Raw genomic sequence first — 16,243 nt, forward strand, 5'->3', positions numbered from 1 at the left:
TTTTTTTTTTTTTTTTTTTTTTGAGACAGGGTCTCGCTCTGTCGCTCAGGCTGGAGCGTAATGGCACAATCTCGGCTCACTGCAATCTCCACCTCCTGGGTTCAGGCAATACTTCTGTCTCAACCTCCAAAATAGCTGGCACTACAGACATGTGCCACCACATCCGGCTAATTTTTTGTACTTTTAGTAGAGACGAGGTTTCACCATGTTACCCAGAGGCTGCTCCCGAACTTCTGAGCACAAGTGATCCACCCACCTTGGCCTCCCAAATTGTTGGGACTACAGGTGTGAGCCACTGCGCCTGGCCTAAATGGGTAATTTTTATAATACATGAATGATGTATTTTTTTATTTTCGAGATGGAGCCTTGCTTTGTCACCTAGGCTGGAGCACAGTGGCACGATCTTGGCTCACTGCAACCTCTGCCTCCTGGGTTCAAGCAATTCTCCTGCCTTAGCTTCTCATGTAGGTAGGACTACTGACATGTGCCCCCATGTCTGACTAATTTTTCTGAGTATTTTTAATAGAGACAGGGTTTCACCAGGTTGACCAGGCAGGTCTCGAAGTCAGTTGTCTGCTGGGTGTGCTGGCTCACACCTATAATCCCAGCACTTTGGGAGGTTGAGGCAGGATCACATGAGGCCAGGAGTTCGATACCAGCCTTGCCAACATGGCAAAACTCCATCTTTAGTAAAAGTACAAAAATTAGGCAGGCATGGTGGTGCACATCTGTAATCCCAACTACTCGGGAAGCTGAGGTGGGAGAATCGAATGAACCGTGAAGTGGAGGCTGCAGTGAGCTGAGACAGTGCCACTGCACTCCAGCCCAAGCAACAGAGCAGAACAAGACCCTGTCTCAAAAAAAAAAAATATTTATATTTATTTATATATATTTTTATATATATATATATATATCACACTGGCTTTTATGTGCAACATCTATTAGAGGGGGCAACAGAAGCAGTGGGGAACCCATCAAAGGATGAGGTTCTTACACAGGCTAGGGAAAGGCGGGGTGGCCTGCAGCAGTGTGGAGGCCTAAGTATGTTTTGGACACACAGCAGATAAGATGTCCTGATGACAGGCTTCGGCATAGGAGAGTTCCCAGACCCTGGGGTCTCCAGAGAAGAGCTGATTCTCTGCTCCTGAAGTGGGAAGCTCCTTGTCACTATGCACCTCCTGAATTCTTGACTGAGTCTGAACCAAGAGGGAGGCTGGTTCCTTAGCTAAGCAGCCATTTAGTTTGCTTCTTAAGACTGGCAGACCTTGGAATGTGGCCAGGCCCACCCTTGGTTGGCTCAGAGCCCAATGAGGGAGAAAACAGAAGGCCACAGAGAACACCAGGGCAAGTGATAGAGATTCTAGGGGGTGAGCCTTGGGCTGGGTGCTCCTCCTGCTTACCTCTTAAGAAGGCCTTCCCCCAGGCCTCCTGAGATGGCAACTCTCTTTCTCTATGTGTGTGCATTCTAGAAAACTACAACTTCCTTTCCAGGCCCCATGAGAAAGCCAAGCCAGACCAGAAAACACAGAGTCACCAGAAGTCTTTATCTGGTGTCTAAGAAACATGCTGAGGGCTGAAAACTGAGCCGGGTCCAAGAGAAAGGCCAACTGTCTGCTCTCCTGGCAAGCAAGTTGTACAGGAAGTGGAGGGCTCACTCACCACCCCAAAACACATAGTCTAAGCAAACCCAGCTTCAACATTGCCCCCTCCAGCCTCCTTCCATCCAGATCACCACCTGTAAGGCCTTCCTCTCATAAACCCCTAGGATTTACTGGGCTGTTACTACATGCCAAAGACTTTTCTAAGTGCTTTTTTTGTATTAACTCAGTTACTCTTCAGGACAATCCTCCAGAGTAGCTTCTATTATCATCCCCCATTTAACACGGAAGAAACAGAAACACGAAAAGTAACACGCATGAAGTCTTAGTGCCATTAAGTGGCAAAGAGGGGGTCTGAACTCTAGAGCTCACACCCCTAACCACTTTACAAAGTCCACCACTACCAGGGTCCCAGGTTCAAAAGCCATCTCATCTCATTCCCTCTCAGGATTGCTCTTCCCACGAAGCATTCTATGAATGCCATCCAGGCAACACTTGCATGCTCATTTCCACCTGAGTGTAGGGGATGTGCCTGATACCCATGTGAACTCTTCTCCCTAAAAAGCCCCAGTGTCTGGTCCATACCTACCAAATGACTGTTTTTTTTTTTTTTTTTTTTGAGACAGGGTCTCACTCTGTCACCCAGCCTGGAGTGCACTGGCACAATCCAACTCACTGCAGCCTCCACCTCCTGGGCTCAAGTGATCCTCCTGCCTCGGCCTCCCCAGTGCTGGGACTACAGGTGCGCACCATGACGCCCAGCTAATTTTTGTATTTTTTATAGAGAAGAGTTTTCACCATGTTGCTCAGGCTGGTCTCAAACTCCTGGACTTGAGCAATCCACCCACTTCGGAGTCCCAAAGTGTTGGGATTACAGGCATGAGCCACTAAGCCTGGCCTGGATGAACACTTAACAGAATCAAAGGAAGCCAGTTCCCAGAGCCATGCTGGTGGCTCTACCTTTCCAGATCTTTCTAATTGTGCCAGGCCACCTCCAGACCAGCTGGCCTTTTAAGAACCAGAAGCTACTCAGGATGGTATAGGGCCAGCACTGCTGTTTGCTTTGTCAAGATTATGTTGTTTCCCAAGCAAAAACTGCCTGTTTTCCAAAGAACTCCTTCAGCCTAGCTCCTCAGTCTCTGGGGCACGTGAGGTTCAGCACAGCAAGACAAGCAGTTAGAACCTGTCAGGGCAAGCTGGACAGCTGTACTCTAGGCTCTGCCTCCAGGTCTGTGTGTAACTCTGAGAACATTCCTTCCACTCTCTGGGGTTCAGTTTCTGCATCTGTAAAATGGGAGGAGGGTTCGTCTAATAGATTCGCCTGGTCCCTCCCAGAGGCCTCTGGACTGTCCGCAGAAAAGTTTACCCTGTTCTTACCTGCTACCCCTTGCAGGGACTTGCGCACCGCGTCCACACAGCTCTGACAGGTCATCTGCACCGCGAACTCCAACTGCAAGGGCGGCAGGGACCGAACGATGATCGCTGGGGAAGTGCGTTGGTATGACTTTGTTTCACCACCTACCTACCCTGTGACCACCCCCAAGGGTCTGGGAACAAGCCCCCACGTAACCCCTCTTCAAGCACCTTATGATCACTCATGACCATTCCAGGGCCATGGGAGTCACCCCCCAACACTCATGCAGGGCCCCTGCTACCCTCGCATGCTAGTTTCATCCCGTGGCCCCAGGCCCCAACCCAAGTGCTCACTCCTTCCCCTCTTCCCAAGGTAACGATTACTCCAAGGGCCGAGGCTCTCTGCCCGGGGAGGCTCCACACGAAGCCTCAACCCTCACCGTGCAGAGGGTCCCCTGGTTCCCCGAGTCCGAAGCCATTCTGGACCCAGTCACCAGCCCGAAACGCGGAACTCTTCGGACGCAGGAGCGCCAACCAGCGCAGCGTCGCGCGGACCGAGCCTCAAAAGACACCCTTAACTCCGCCTCCTAGTGCGTGCGCACGCAAGTCCCTGCCCAGTCAGCCGCCGGGTGGCGGCCGCGCAGGCGCACTCGGGCCCTCGAGCTCCTGGTTGCCTTAGTAACCACTCGCCTTTCTGTTAGCAGACGGTGGCAGCCGCAAGCCCTAAGATGGAGCCTCCGAAGCACGAACCTGATCTCCAGCGGTTTTACCACCGGTTGCTGCGTCCGCTGTCGCTCTTCCCCACTAGGGCGACGTCCCCAGAGCCTCAGAAGCGCCCCACGCAGAAGGGCCGGATTCTACAGTCCTTCCCTCTTGCGAAGCTGACGGTGGCGTCGTTGTGCAGCCAGGTGGCCAAGCTGCTTTCCAGCAGCGGGATGGCAGCGCGAGTGCCTCCTGAGGCTCGACTACGTCTCATCAAGGTCATCCTGGACGAGCTGAAGTGCAGTTGGCGGGAGCCGCCCGCCGAACTTAGTCTGAGCCACAAAAACAACCACAAGCTGCGGAAGCGGCTCGAGGCCTACGTGCTGCTGAGCAGTGAGCAGCTCTTCTTGCGCTACTTGCACCTGTTGGTGACCATGTCGACCCCCAGAGGGGTCTTCACTGAATCAGCCACGCTCACCCGATTGGCCGCCAGCCTTGCCAGGGACTGCACACTCTTCCTCACTAGTCCCGACGTCTACCGTGGCCTGCTCACCGACTTCCAGGCCCTGCTGAGGGCAGAGCAGACCTCTGGAGGTGTGGACAAGCTGTGCCCTGTCTGCCCCGCTGGGACATTCAAGTTGTGCCCTATCCCCTGGCCTCACAGCACTGGCTTCGCCCAAGTGCAGTGTTCTAACCTCAACCTGAACTACCTCATCCAACTCAGCCGTCCACCAGAGTTTCTCAATGAGCCAGGAAAGATGGATCCAGTGAAGGAATTGAAGTCCATCCCTCGGTTGAAGAGGAAAAAGCCTCTCCACTGGCCACCTTCCATAGGAAAGAAGAGAGAAATTGACATCAGTTCCTCACAGATAGTGTCGCTGGGCAGCTATCCTGTGGCCCCCACCAGCAGGGCTTCCCCCTTGCCTTTCTACTCTGAGCTCCGGAGAGGCCAATCCATGCCCTCCCTGCGTGAGGGCTGGAGGCTAGCAGATGAGTTGGGCCTTCCTCCACTCCCATCTCGCCCCTTAACCCCGCTGGTCTTGTCTAGAGAGAGCAAACCAGAGCTGACTGGGCACATCGTGGCTGAGGATCTGAAGCAGTTAATAAAGAAGATGAAGTTGGAGGGGACTCGCCACCCACCATTGGACTCAGGCCTGCCTCCTCTCCTTGGGGTTGTGACCCGTCACCCAGCTGCAGGGCATCGCCTGGAGGAGCTGGAGAAGATGTTGAGGAACCTCCAGGAGGAAGAAACCTCTGGGCAGTGGGACCCCCAGCCCCCCAAATCCTTTCCACTTCACCCACAGCCAGTGACCATTACTTTGAAGCTTAGAAATGAGGTCGTGGTCCAGGCGGCTGCCGTACGGGTCTCTGATAGAAACTTCTTAGACTCTTTCCACATTGAGGGGGCTGGAGCCCTGTATAACCATCTGGCTGGTGAACTGGATCCCAAAGCCATTGAAAAAATGGATATTGATAACTTTGTTGGCAGTACTACCAGGGAGGTCTACAAGGAGTTGATGAGCCATGTCTCTTCTGACCACTTACATTTCGATCAAGGGCCCCTAGTTGAGCCTGCAGCAGATAAAGACTGGTCGACCTTCCTGTCCTCAGCCTTTCTACGTCAAGAAAAACAGTCTCAAATCATCAACCCTGAGCTGGTTGGACTTTACTCCCAGAGAGCAAACACTTTACAGTCCAATACTGAGATAATGCCCTCCCTCCCATCACCCCAAGCTACCAAAAGCTGGGAGAAGTGGTCAAACAAGGCCTCCTTGATGAACTCGTGGAAAACCACCTTGTCTGTGGATGACTACTTCAAGTACCTCACCAACCATGAAACAGATTTCCTTCATGTCATCTTTCAAATGCATGAAGAAGAGGTTCCTGTGGAGATTGTGGCTCCTGTCAGAGAGTCCCTAGAGATTCAGCACCCTCCCCCATTGCTAGAAGATGAAGAACCAGACTTTGTGCCAGGAGAGTGGGATTGGAACACCGTGCTAGAGCACAGGCTAGGAGCTGGGAAGACCGCCCACCTGGGAGAATCTCACAAAATCCTTAGCCTGCAGAAGCGTCTGGAACAACTGTGGTCTGTGCTTGAGGTCCCCAACAAGGACCAGGTGGACATGGTCATTAAATACAGTTCCAAAGCCCGTCTGAGACAGCTGCCTTCGTTGGTGAATGCCTGGGAGCAAGCCCTGAAGCCCATCCAGCTGCGGGAGGCATTGCTGGCGAGACTAGAGTGGTTTGAGGGACAAGCTTCCAACCCCAACCGCTTCTTCAAAAAGACCAACTTGAGCTCCAGTCACTTCCTGGAGGAGGATCAGATCCGAAGCCATCTCCACAGGAAGCTCAACTTAATGGAGTCTTCTTTGGCTTCTCTCCTGGAGGAGATTGAGTTAATCTTTGGCGAGCCAGTGATCTTCAAGGGGCGGCGCTACCTGGACAAGATGAAGAGTGACAAAGTGGAGATGCTCTATTGGCTGCAACAGCAGCGGCGGGTTCGCCACCTGGTCTCGGCCCTGAAGGATCCCCATCAGTCAGCCAGCCTTTAGTAGCTCCTGGGAATACCCCTATTATGCCTTGACCAGGCCTAGTGCCCTCAAATGCCTCCCTCACCCCCAAATGGCCAGCAGCTCATCTAGACCTCTTTACTGCTTTGGAAGAAGAAATATTTGTCTATATCTGGGAGCAGAGGGGATTCAGGAACATTATGCTTCCAACTATGAAGGGATTTAGACTAAAACTATTGTTTTCTTAGTGAAATTCTCATAAAGAATCCCCAAGCCTAGTAGTCCCATTATGTCAAGCCTTGCACAATACAACCCAAATCTCCTAGATCAAAAGAACTGAGACCTTGGAGTTCATTGTAGTGGGAAAGGTTAGACAGAGGCAAAGTTGATCTTTGGAACAACTCACTTTAGCATTCTTATCACACTACATTAAATTGTCACCTCTTTTAGTTCTCAAACACTATTAGGAAGACTAAAATTAATTAAATTTTTACCAATTACATGCACTTGGTACAAAATATACCAGGATGTGTACTGAAAAGTAAGCCTTCCCATACCCACCTCCAATATCTCAGTTTCCTGCCATGGGGACAAGTGTTAACAATTTTTTAATTATTTAATTTTTTTTTTTTTTTTTGAGACAGAGTCTCACTCTGTTGCCCAGGCTGGAGTGCAGTGGTGTGATCTCGGCTCACTGCAACCTCTGCCTCCCTGGTTCAAGCGATTCTCCTGCCTCAGCCTCCTGAGTAGCTGGGACTACAGCCACCTGCCACCACACCTGGCTCTTTTTTGTATTTTTAGTAGAGAGGGGGTTTCACCATGTTGGCCAGGCTGGTCTCAAACTCCTGAGCTCAGGCGATCCACCTGCTTTAGCGTCCCAATGTGCTGGGATTACAGGAGTGAGCCACAGCACCTGGATTTTTTTTTTTTTTTTTCAATTTTAGAGACGGGGTCTTGCTCTGTTGCCCAAGCTGGAGTGCAGTGGCCTGATCATAGCTCACTGCAGCTTGAACTCTTGGGCTCCTCCTGCCTCAGCCTCCTGAGTAGCTGGGACTATAGCTGCTTACCACCGCACCTGGCTAATTTTTTTAGTTTCTTTAAAAATATGTAGATACTTTTGAGCTAGGGTCTTGCTCTGTTGCCCAGGCTGGAGTGCAACCTTGGGTGGGAGATTTCATTTCCTTTTCATTCATTCATTCATCCATCATATATTTGATGTACATTGTCTATGGGTGTGGCACTGTGCTAGGCACTGAAGAAGCAGCAATCAGGAAATTAGGAGTAGATTCAGACAGAGCCAATAAACACATACAGTGGAAATAACGGGGGAAAGAGGCATGGGGAGGCCTGTGGATCACCCATGACCTGCAGCCTCAGAGACATTCCCTTCCTCCCATGAGATTCTCGGCTAAGTATAGATTCTACCTGAGCCTACCCAAGCTCTGTGATCTGGGCTTTGTGTTTGTCACCTCATTATAGTTTTATCCTATACCTACAAGACATCATGATGCTCACTTTACAGGTGAGAAATGCTCAGAGAAGCAGGGCAATTTATTCAAAATCTTTTAGAGACCAGGTCCCTTTGTGTCATCCAGGCTGGAGTGCAGTGGTGCAATCATGACTCTCTCTAGCCTGGAGCTCTTAAGCTCAAGCCATCCTCCCACTTTAGCCTCCCAAAGTGCTGGGATTACAGGTGTGAGCCACCACATCTGGCCTGCTCATGTCTTACAGTTAATAAGTGGTAGATCAAAATGTAAGACTTGTGCTTCTGTGGACACCATCAAGCAAGTGAAAGACACAGAATGGAAGAAAATATCTGTGATCATAAACCTGATAAGGAGATCATATCTAGAATATATAAATCTTAACAATTAAGAAAGGCAAATAACTCGATTTTTACATTGGTGAAGGATTTGAATAGACGTTTCTCCAAAGAAGATATACAAATGGCCAATAAACAAAAAGATGCTCAATATCGTATTTACTGAAGGCATGCAAATCAACACCACAATAAGATACCACTGCACACACACTAGGATAGCAATAGTAATAATAAAAAGGACAACATGGAGGCTGGGTGCGGTGGCTCACGGCTGTAATCTCAGCCCTTTGGGAGGCTGAGGCTGGCAGATCACCTGAGGTCAGGAGTTTGAGACCAGCCTGGTCCACATGGTGAAACCCTGTCTCTACCAAAAAGATATAAATTATCTGGGTGTGGTGGCGCATGCCTGTAGTCCCAACTACTTAGAAGGCTAAGGCAGGAGGATCCCTTGAACCTGGGAGGCAGGGGTTGCAGTAAGCAGAGATCATACCACTGCGCTCCAGCCTGGGCAACAGAGTGAGACTCCATCTCAGAAAAAGCAAAACAAAACAAAAAAACAAAACAAAAATCATGCTGAATGAAAGAAGCCAGACACAAAAGATCACATACTGGATGATTCCATTTATATGAAATATCCAGAATAGGCAAATTCATCGAAATAAAAATGAGATTAATGGTTACTAGGGGCCGGGCAAGGTTGGGGGAAATGAGTGACTGCTAACGGGTATGGGGTTTATTTTAGGGGTGATTAAAATATTCTAAAATTGATTGTGGTGGCCGGGCACGCCTATAATCCTACCACTTTGTGAGGCTGAGGTGGGCGAATCGCTTGAGCTCAGGAGTCGGAGACCAGCCTGGGCATAAGCTGGGAGATTTAGGGGGTCTTTGTGGTCATTAATGAGAGGAGGTAGGGGAGACCCCCTGCTAGGCGCAGTGATTGGGCTGCTCAGCACATAGCAGTTGACCAATTTGCTTTCTCTTTTTCTTTCCTCCCAGGCCAATCGTCTAGTCTCTTAGCTGAGTTCATGTTTAAAAGCTGACAGCAATTAGGAGTCTACAGGACAGAAGACTTTAATGGTGGGGGCAAAGTGGGTCTGTGGGGCTCTATGAATAGGCAGTGAGCACAGGGCCATGGCAGAAGATGAGATGGAACCAGTGTCAAAAAGGACCTCCTGGTCGGGCACGGTGGCTCACACCTGTAATCCCAGCACTTTGTGAGGCTGAGGCGAGTGGATCACCAGAGGTCAGGAGTTCAAGACCAGCCTGGACAACATGGCAAAACCCCATCTCTACTAAAAATACAAAAATTAGCTGGGCATGGTAGCTCCTGGGAATACCTCCCAGCTACTTGAGAGGCTGAGGCAGGAGAATTGCTTGAACCCAGGAGGCAGAAGTTGCAGTGAGCCAAGATGGCACCACTGCACTTCAGCCTCGGCAACAGAGCAAGACTTTGTCTCAAAAAAAAAAAAAAAAGGATTTCCTGGTGTCTTGTTCTCCCTTCTTCCTATGGTAGCAGAAAGACACAGGCTTTGGAGTCACCCAATTTCTACCATTTATTTATTTATTTATTTATTTATTTATTTATTTATTTATGAGACAGAGTTTTGCTCTTGTTGCCCAGGCTGGAGTGCAATGGTGCAATCTTGGCTCACTGCAACCTCTGCCTCCCAGGTTCAAGCAATTCTCCTGCCTCAACCTCCCGAGTAGCTGGGATTACAAGCATGCGCCACCACGCCCGGCTAATTTTGTGTTTTTTTAGTAGAGACGGGTTTCTCCATGTTGATCAGGCTGGTCTGCAACTCGCGACTTCAGGTGATCTGCCCACCTCAGCCTCCCAAAGTGCTGGAATTACAGGTGTGAACCACCGCACCTGGTGAGATTTCTTTTTTAAAATCTTTTTCTTGTTTGTTTCTGAGACAGAGTTGCACTCTGTCAGCCAGGCTGGAGTGCAGTGACACAATCTCGGCGCACTGCAATCTCCACCTCCTGGGTTCAAGTGATTCTTGTGCTTCAGACCCCCCAGTAGCTGGGATTACAGGCATGTCCCACCATGTCTGACTAATTTTTGTATTATTAGTAGAAATCGGGTTTCACCATGTTGCCCAGACTGGTCTTGAACTCCTAAGCTCAAGTAATCCATCCGCCTCCCAAAAGTGCTGGGATTGCTGGCATGAACCATTGCACCCAGCCCTTGAGATTTTTTTGAATTATTATTATTATTATTATTATTATTTTGAAACAGAGTCTCGCTCTGTCGCCTAAGCTGGAGTGCAGTGGCATGATCTTGGTTCACTGCAAGCTCCGTCTCCCGGGTTCACGCCATTCTCCTGCCTCAGCCTCACAAGTAGCTGGGACTACAGGCGCCTGCCACCACGCCGACTAATTTTTTGTATTTTTAGTAGAGACGGAGTTGGTCTCGATTTCCTCACCTCGTGATTCACCTACCTCGGCCTCCCAGAGTGCTGGGATTACAGGCATGGGCCCCCCACACCCGGCCCAAGCAGATTTCTTGCAGCTGTTGCATCACAGGCTTCCGCACTTGTTCCCACCCCCACCCCACAGATGGCGGTGTTAGTCCAGGCATGCGTCTAGTTTCATGTTTTAAATCAGTATACGTAAATCTGAACAAACCTCCAAATGACGATTTGCCAGCTGGTTAAGGCAGGGATTTAATTGTTAAGATGTCATACCCTCCTAGGTCTGCAGGCCTCAGACCACCTAAGATGACCTTTTTAAATGAAAAGATAATTCCTGAGAAGGATTTAGCACTGAGCCCAAAGCAAGCACTGGCTGAATATTATTATGATTGTTGTTGAATATTTCCTCTGAGTTATGCAAAGGTGAGGTGAGTTAGAGGTCATTCTGGGATTAGGGTGTAACAGGAAGCTTTTGGAAAGCTCTAAAGTGCTATAGCCTGAGATCTTGGCAAAGAAAGTAGTGAGGAAAGGATGTGAATCTATTTGTATATGCTGCCCTGGGGCCTTTAGGGGTGGGGGTGGAGGTGGGGAAAGTCAGTATCCTAATTAACTCTTGACGTGATTTAGCAGAAAGATCTGGAGATGGATCAGAGCTGCCCACGCAAGGCTGAGGGACAGCCCCTGAGATGAATTCAGTCCAGGAAAGAAGTCTGGTCTCAAAACAGGAGGCCCATGGCCGGGCGCCGTAGCTCACAACTGTAATCCCAGCACTTTGGGAGGCCGAGGCCAGCGGATCACAAGGTCAGGAGATCAACACCATCCTGGCTAACACAGTGAAACACTGTCTCTACTAAAAATACAAAAAATTAACCACACATGGTGGCATTCTCCTATAGTCCCAGCTACTCGGGAGGCTGAGGCAGGAGAATCTCTTGAACCTGGGAGGCAGAGGTTGCAGTGAACCGAGATTGTGCCACTGCACTCCAGCCTGTGGCCCAGAATGTCCATCCTTCTATCCATTCGTATGCCCATCCATCCATCCATCCATCCATCCATTCTACAAATATTAGGGCAAACCAACTAAGGGCCAAGTCATGCCATTTTGTCACCCTTGTTGACCTTAGTCCCTCTTGGGAGCCCCAACCTTATCATACCTGATCAAATTCACCTTTATCCTATCTTAAGTAATATGATATTGTAATTTTTTTTTTTTTTGAGATGGAGTCTCGCTCTGTCGCCCAGGCTGGAGTGCAGTGGCATGATCTCAGCTCACTGCAACTTCTGTCTCCCGGCTTCAAGCAATTCTCCTGCCTCAGCCTCCCAAGTAGCCAGGATTACAGGTGCCCGCCACCATGCCCAGCTAATTTTTTGTATTTTTTTTTTTTTTTTTGAGACAGAGTCTCACTCTGTCGCCCAGGCTGGAGTGCAGTGGCCGGATCTCAGCTCACTGCAAGCTCCGCCTCCCGGGTTTACGCCATTCTCCTGGCTCAGCCTCCCGAGTAGCTGGGACTACAGGCACCCTCCACCTCGCCCGGCTAGTTTTTTGTATTTTTTAGTAGAGACGGGGTTTCACCGTATTCACCAGGATGGTCTCGATCTCCTGACCTCGTGATCCTCCCGTCTCGGCTTCCCAAAGTGCTGGGATTACAGGCTTGAGCCACCACGCCCGGCCAATTTTTTGTGTTCTTAATAGAGACAAGGTTTCACTATGTTGGCCAGGCTGGTCTCAAACTCCTGACCTCATGATCTGCCTGCCTCGGCCTCCCAACGTGCTGGGATTTCAGGCATGAGTCATCGCGCCTGGCAGTTGTTGTTGTTGTTGAGTCAGTATTTTGCTCTGTTGTTCAGGCTGGAGTGGAGTGGCAGGATCTCCCCTCACTACAACCTCTGCTTCCTGGGTTCAAGAAATTCTCCTGCCTCAGCCTCACCAGTAGTTGGGATTACAGGTGTGTGCCAGCATGCCCAGTTAATTTTTGTATTTTTCGTAGGGATCAGGTTTCACCATGTTGGCCAGTCTGGTCTTGAACTCCTGACCTCAGGTGATCCACCTGCCTCGACCTCCCAAAGTGCTGGGATTACAGGCATGAGCCACTGTGCCCGGACGGTTTATGTTTAAGGAGGTCCCTCCAGCTGTGGCCTGCAGAGGAGCTTATTGGAGGCAGGAGTGGATTCAGTCAGGCAAGCAATGGTGAGGGCTTGGTCATGAGGAGCGGCTGTGGGAATGGGGAGAAGTGGACAGATTCCACCGCACTTGGAGATGGGCTAGACGTGCGGCATGAAGGCAAGGGAAGAATCAATGACACTTCCAGTTCTCTGGACTGAAGAGCTGGGGGAATAGTGATGCCATATGCTGGGATGGGAGATTCCTGAGGACGGGTGAGGATGAAAACAATACGCAGCTCTGGCTAAGTTTGACATCCAGGCGTTGATGCTATGTAGGTGGTGTGAAGCCTAGGGCCCAGATCTGTCCATTTTAACATTTAGCCGCACGTAGGGGATGTAAATTAAGGCTGATTTTTATCCAGTGATGCCAAACTCCTTTCTGGCCCTGCCTCCCTGACTCACTGGTTGTGCTTCGGCGTGCAGTGGCTGCGTGGGAGGTGAGAACTCTGCAACTTCTTCCAGGGCTCTTGGAATGCACAGGACCGAGCCTCAACAGCGCCACCGTGTGTCGAAAGTCATGACCACCGTGGACCACCGACTCCCGTTGCTCCGCCAGCACCCTCACAAACCAGACCCCCTCACTCCCCTGCTCTTTCGGACAAATAAATCATTGTGGATTCTGGAACGCTTAGAGGTGGGAAGAAGGGGTGGCCTCAAAAGAAAGACGTAGGCCGCCGGGCGCGGTGGCTCACGCCTGTAATCCCAGCACTTTGGGAGGCCGAGGCGGGCGGATCACGAGGTCAAGAGATCGAGACCATCCTGGTGAATACGGTGAAACCCCGTCTCTACTAAAAAATACAAAAAATTAGCCGGGCGTGGTGGGGGGGCGCCTGTCGTCCTATCTACTCGGGAGGCTGAGGCAGGAGAATGGCATGAACCCGGGAGGCGGAGCTTGCAGTGAGCCGAGATCCAGCCACTGCACTCCAGTCTGGGCGACAGAGTGAGACTCCCTCTCCAACACAAAAAAAAAAAAAAAAAAAAAAGATCAGAAGAGCCTGATCAGGCCAGGTGCTCTTCCTATTTCTACAAAAAGGTTCCAAAAACAAGGTAACTTGCTCATGGTCACATAGTCAATTCGAAGAGGCAGAACCATAGTTAGAACCCAGGCTGGTCAGTCTGACTCCAAAGGCTGTGATTTTACCCTCTTTTTAAATGTTTTATTTAATAGAGATGCAGATTTCTCTGTGTTGCCTAGGTTGGACTTGTGGGCTCAAGCAATCCTCCTGCCTCAGCCTCCCAAGTAGCTGGGACTAGAGGCACCCACCGCCGTGCCTGGCAACTTTGTTTTTTTCTTTTTTTTTTTCTTTTTGAGACAAAGTCTTGCTGGGTTTCCCAGACTGGAGTGCAATGACACAGTCTCGGCCACTGCAACCTCTGCCTCCTGGGTTCAAGTGATTCTCCTGCCTTAGCCTCCCAAGTAGCTGGGATTACAGGTGCCTACCACCACACCAGCTAATTTTTGTATTTTTAGTAGAGACGGGGTTTTGCGATGTTGGCCAGGCTGATCTTGAACTCCTGACCTCAAGTGATCCACTCACCTCGGCCTCCCAAAGTGCTGGGATTGCAGGTATAAGCCACCACTACAGCCTACTGCAGACTTTTCAAACAGGTGTTCCTAAGCTTCCCCAGCATATTCTAAGCTCCTGATCTAGGCCTACCGAAGCAGATGTGTAGATAATGCATTGTCAACTACTCCCTGGTGACTGGGTGACTGATTTATTCAGTCCATTGGGTGTACTTGGAGAAACAGTGCCCTGTCTGTCCTCTGGCTTTCAATGGCATGCTTCCATGCACTCAGGGGTCTGTAGAGGCCAGTTTGAGAAGGGAGTCTTTATAGGTCTTATAACTGGATGTTCATCTAAGTTAGCTGGGGTGCTGGCTCATGCCTGTAATCCCAGCACTTTGGGAGGCCAAGACGGGAGGATCACTTGAGGTCAGGAATTCGAGAACAGCCTAGGCAATATTGTGAAACCCCGTCTCTACTAAAAATACAAAAATTAGCTGAGTATGGTGGCACATGCCTGTAATCCCAGCTACTCAGGAGGCTGAGGCGGGAGAATCACTTAAACCTGGGAGGTGGAGGCTACAGTGAGCTGAGATGGTGCCACTGGACTCTAGCCGGGGCAACAGAGTGAAAGCCTGTCTCAAAAAAAAAAAAAAGAACTGGATTCAAACTCTACTTCCAGCATTCACCAATTTCTGGACAAATTACTGAATGTCCTTTTGCTTTTGTTTCCTCACGTGCATCACAACTATCTCACAGGGCTGTATGGGGTTACATGAGCTGATAACACACATGCCAAGGACTCTGAGTGCCTCACATGTACTGAGTGCACATAAAACATTAGCCATTCTTATTGCTGCTGTTAATATTTGTGTGTACTAGGTACTCTTCTGGGGAATGCCTGTGGTAGACAGGTACTAAGACAGCCGCTGTGATTCGCACCTCCTAATATTCACACCCTGGTGTAATTCCCTCTCCTTAAGTGTGGGTGGGACTGTGACTTGCATCTAACCAATAGGATAGAACAGAGGTGGTGGATCTATGTGATTACGTGGATGTGATTATGTTATATAAGATTGTGGGGCCAGGCACGGTGGCTCATGCCTGTAATCCCAGCATTTTGGGAGATTGAGGTGGGCGGATCACGAGGTCAGAAGTTTGAGACCAGCCTGGCCAGCATGGTGAAACCCCATCTCTACTAAACATACAAAAAATTAGCCAGGCGTGATGGAATGTGCCTATACTCCCAGCTACTTGGGAGGCTGAGGCAGGAGAATCGCTTGAACCCGGGAGGTGGAGGCTGCCGTTAGTGGAGATCACACCATTTTACTCCAGCCTGGGAGACAGAGGAAGACTCCATCTTGAAAAAAAAAAAAAAAAGAGAAAAGATTGTGGTAGCCTCTCTCTCCCTTTCTGGCTTTCAGCAAGCAAGTGTCCTTGCTGGGGGGCTCACGTGTCAAGGAACTGAGGGCAGCCTTGCTTGCAAGTGACTGAGGACCACAGTCTGGTAGCCACAGGGGCTGAATGCTACACATACTCTTTCCCCACCTGAGCCTCAGAGGAGACTGCAGGCCTGGCCAGCTCTGAGTGCTGCCCTGCAGAGGACCCAAGTAAGCCGACTCCTGACCCACTGAGACAGATGTAAGAAATTTTTTTTTTTTTTTTTTTTTTTTTTTGAGGCAAGGTCTGGCTCTATCCGCCAGGCTGGAGTACAGTGGTTCGATCTCAATCTCAGCTTACTGCAAGCTCTGCCTCCTGGGCTTGAGCCATCCTCCTACCTCAGCCTCCTGAGTAGCTGGGGCCACAGGCACATACCACCACACCTGGCTAATTTTTGCATTTTTTTGTAGAGATGGGGTTTCACTGTTGCCCAGGCTGGTCTTGAACTCATGAGCTCAAGCAATCCACCTACCTCGGCCTCCCAAAGTGCTGGGATTACAGGCATGAGCCATCGTGCCCGGCCATGTGTTGTTTTAAGCCACTAATTTTGTGGGTAATAGTTTTTGTTGTTGTTGTCGTTGGTTGTTTTTGTTTTTTTTTTTGTTTTGTTTGTTTGTTTTTTTTTTACAGGATCTCACTCTATCTCCCAGGCTGGAGCTCAGCGGTGCAATCATGGCTTACTGCAGCCTCGATCTCACAGGCTCTAGTGATCCTCCTGCCTCAGCCTCCTGAGT

At 49.9% G+C, this 16,243-nt stretch overlaps 3 protein-coding genes across 3 annotated transcripts in view; 2 read left to right on the plus strand and 1 right to left on the minus strand.

The window, feature by feature from the left end:
* CCS (copper chaperone for superoxide dismutase) overlaps positions 1-3,533 on the minus strand; it is a 16,886-nt gene extending 13,353 nt beyond the window's left edge. Inside the window, exons 1-2 of the mRNA XM_023186404.2 lie at positions 3,392-3,533; positions 2,976-3,048 (exon numbers count right to left, since the gene is read on the minus strand). Coding sequence (XP_023042172.1) covers positions 2,976-3,048; positions 3,392-3,430 — 112 coding nt within the window. The 5' untranslated portion in view covers positions 3,431-3,533. The remainder of the gene's footprint in view (positions 1-2,975; positions 3,049-3,391) is intronic.
* LOC111533669 (pyruvate carboxylase, mitochondrial-like) overlaps positions 1-16,243 on the plus strand; it is a 1,148,173-nt gene that overhangs the window by 363,447 nt on the left and 768,483 nt on the right. The window lies entirely within an intron of this gene.
* Positions 3,616-6,488, plus strand: CCDC87 (coiled-coil domain containing 87). Its single transcript, XM_023186403.1, has one exon. It carries the CDS (start codon positions 3,680-3,682, stop codon positions 6,203-6,205), a length of 2,526 nt encoding a protein of 841 aa, XP_023042171.1. The 5' UTR covers positions 3,616-3,679; the 3' UTR covers positions 6,206-6,488.

This window comes from Piliocolobus tephrosceles, chromosome 13 (assembly GCF_002776525.5).
Source record: "Piliocolobus tephrosceles isolate RC106 chromosome 13, ASM277652v3, whole genome shotgun sequence".
Lineage (NCBI taxonomy): Eukaryota > Metazoa > Chordata > Mammalia > Primates > Cercopithecidae > Piliocolobus > Piliocolobus tephrosceles.

Excerpts from the sequence above, each read along its gene's own strand:
- CCDC87 (XM_023186403.1), top strand. The coding sequence starts at position 3,680 with ATGGAGCCTCCGAAGCACGAACCTGATCTCCAGCGGTTTTACCACCGG.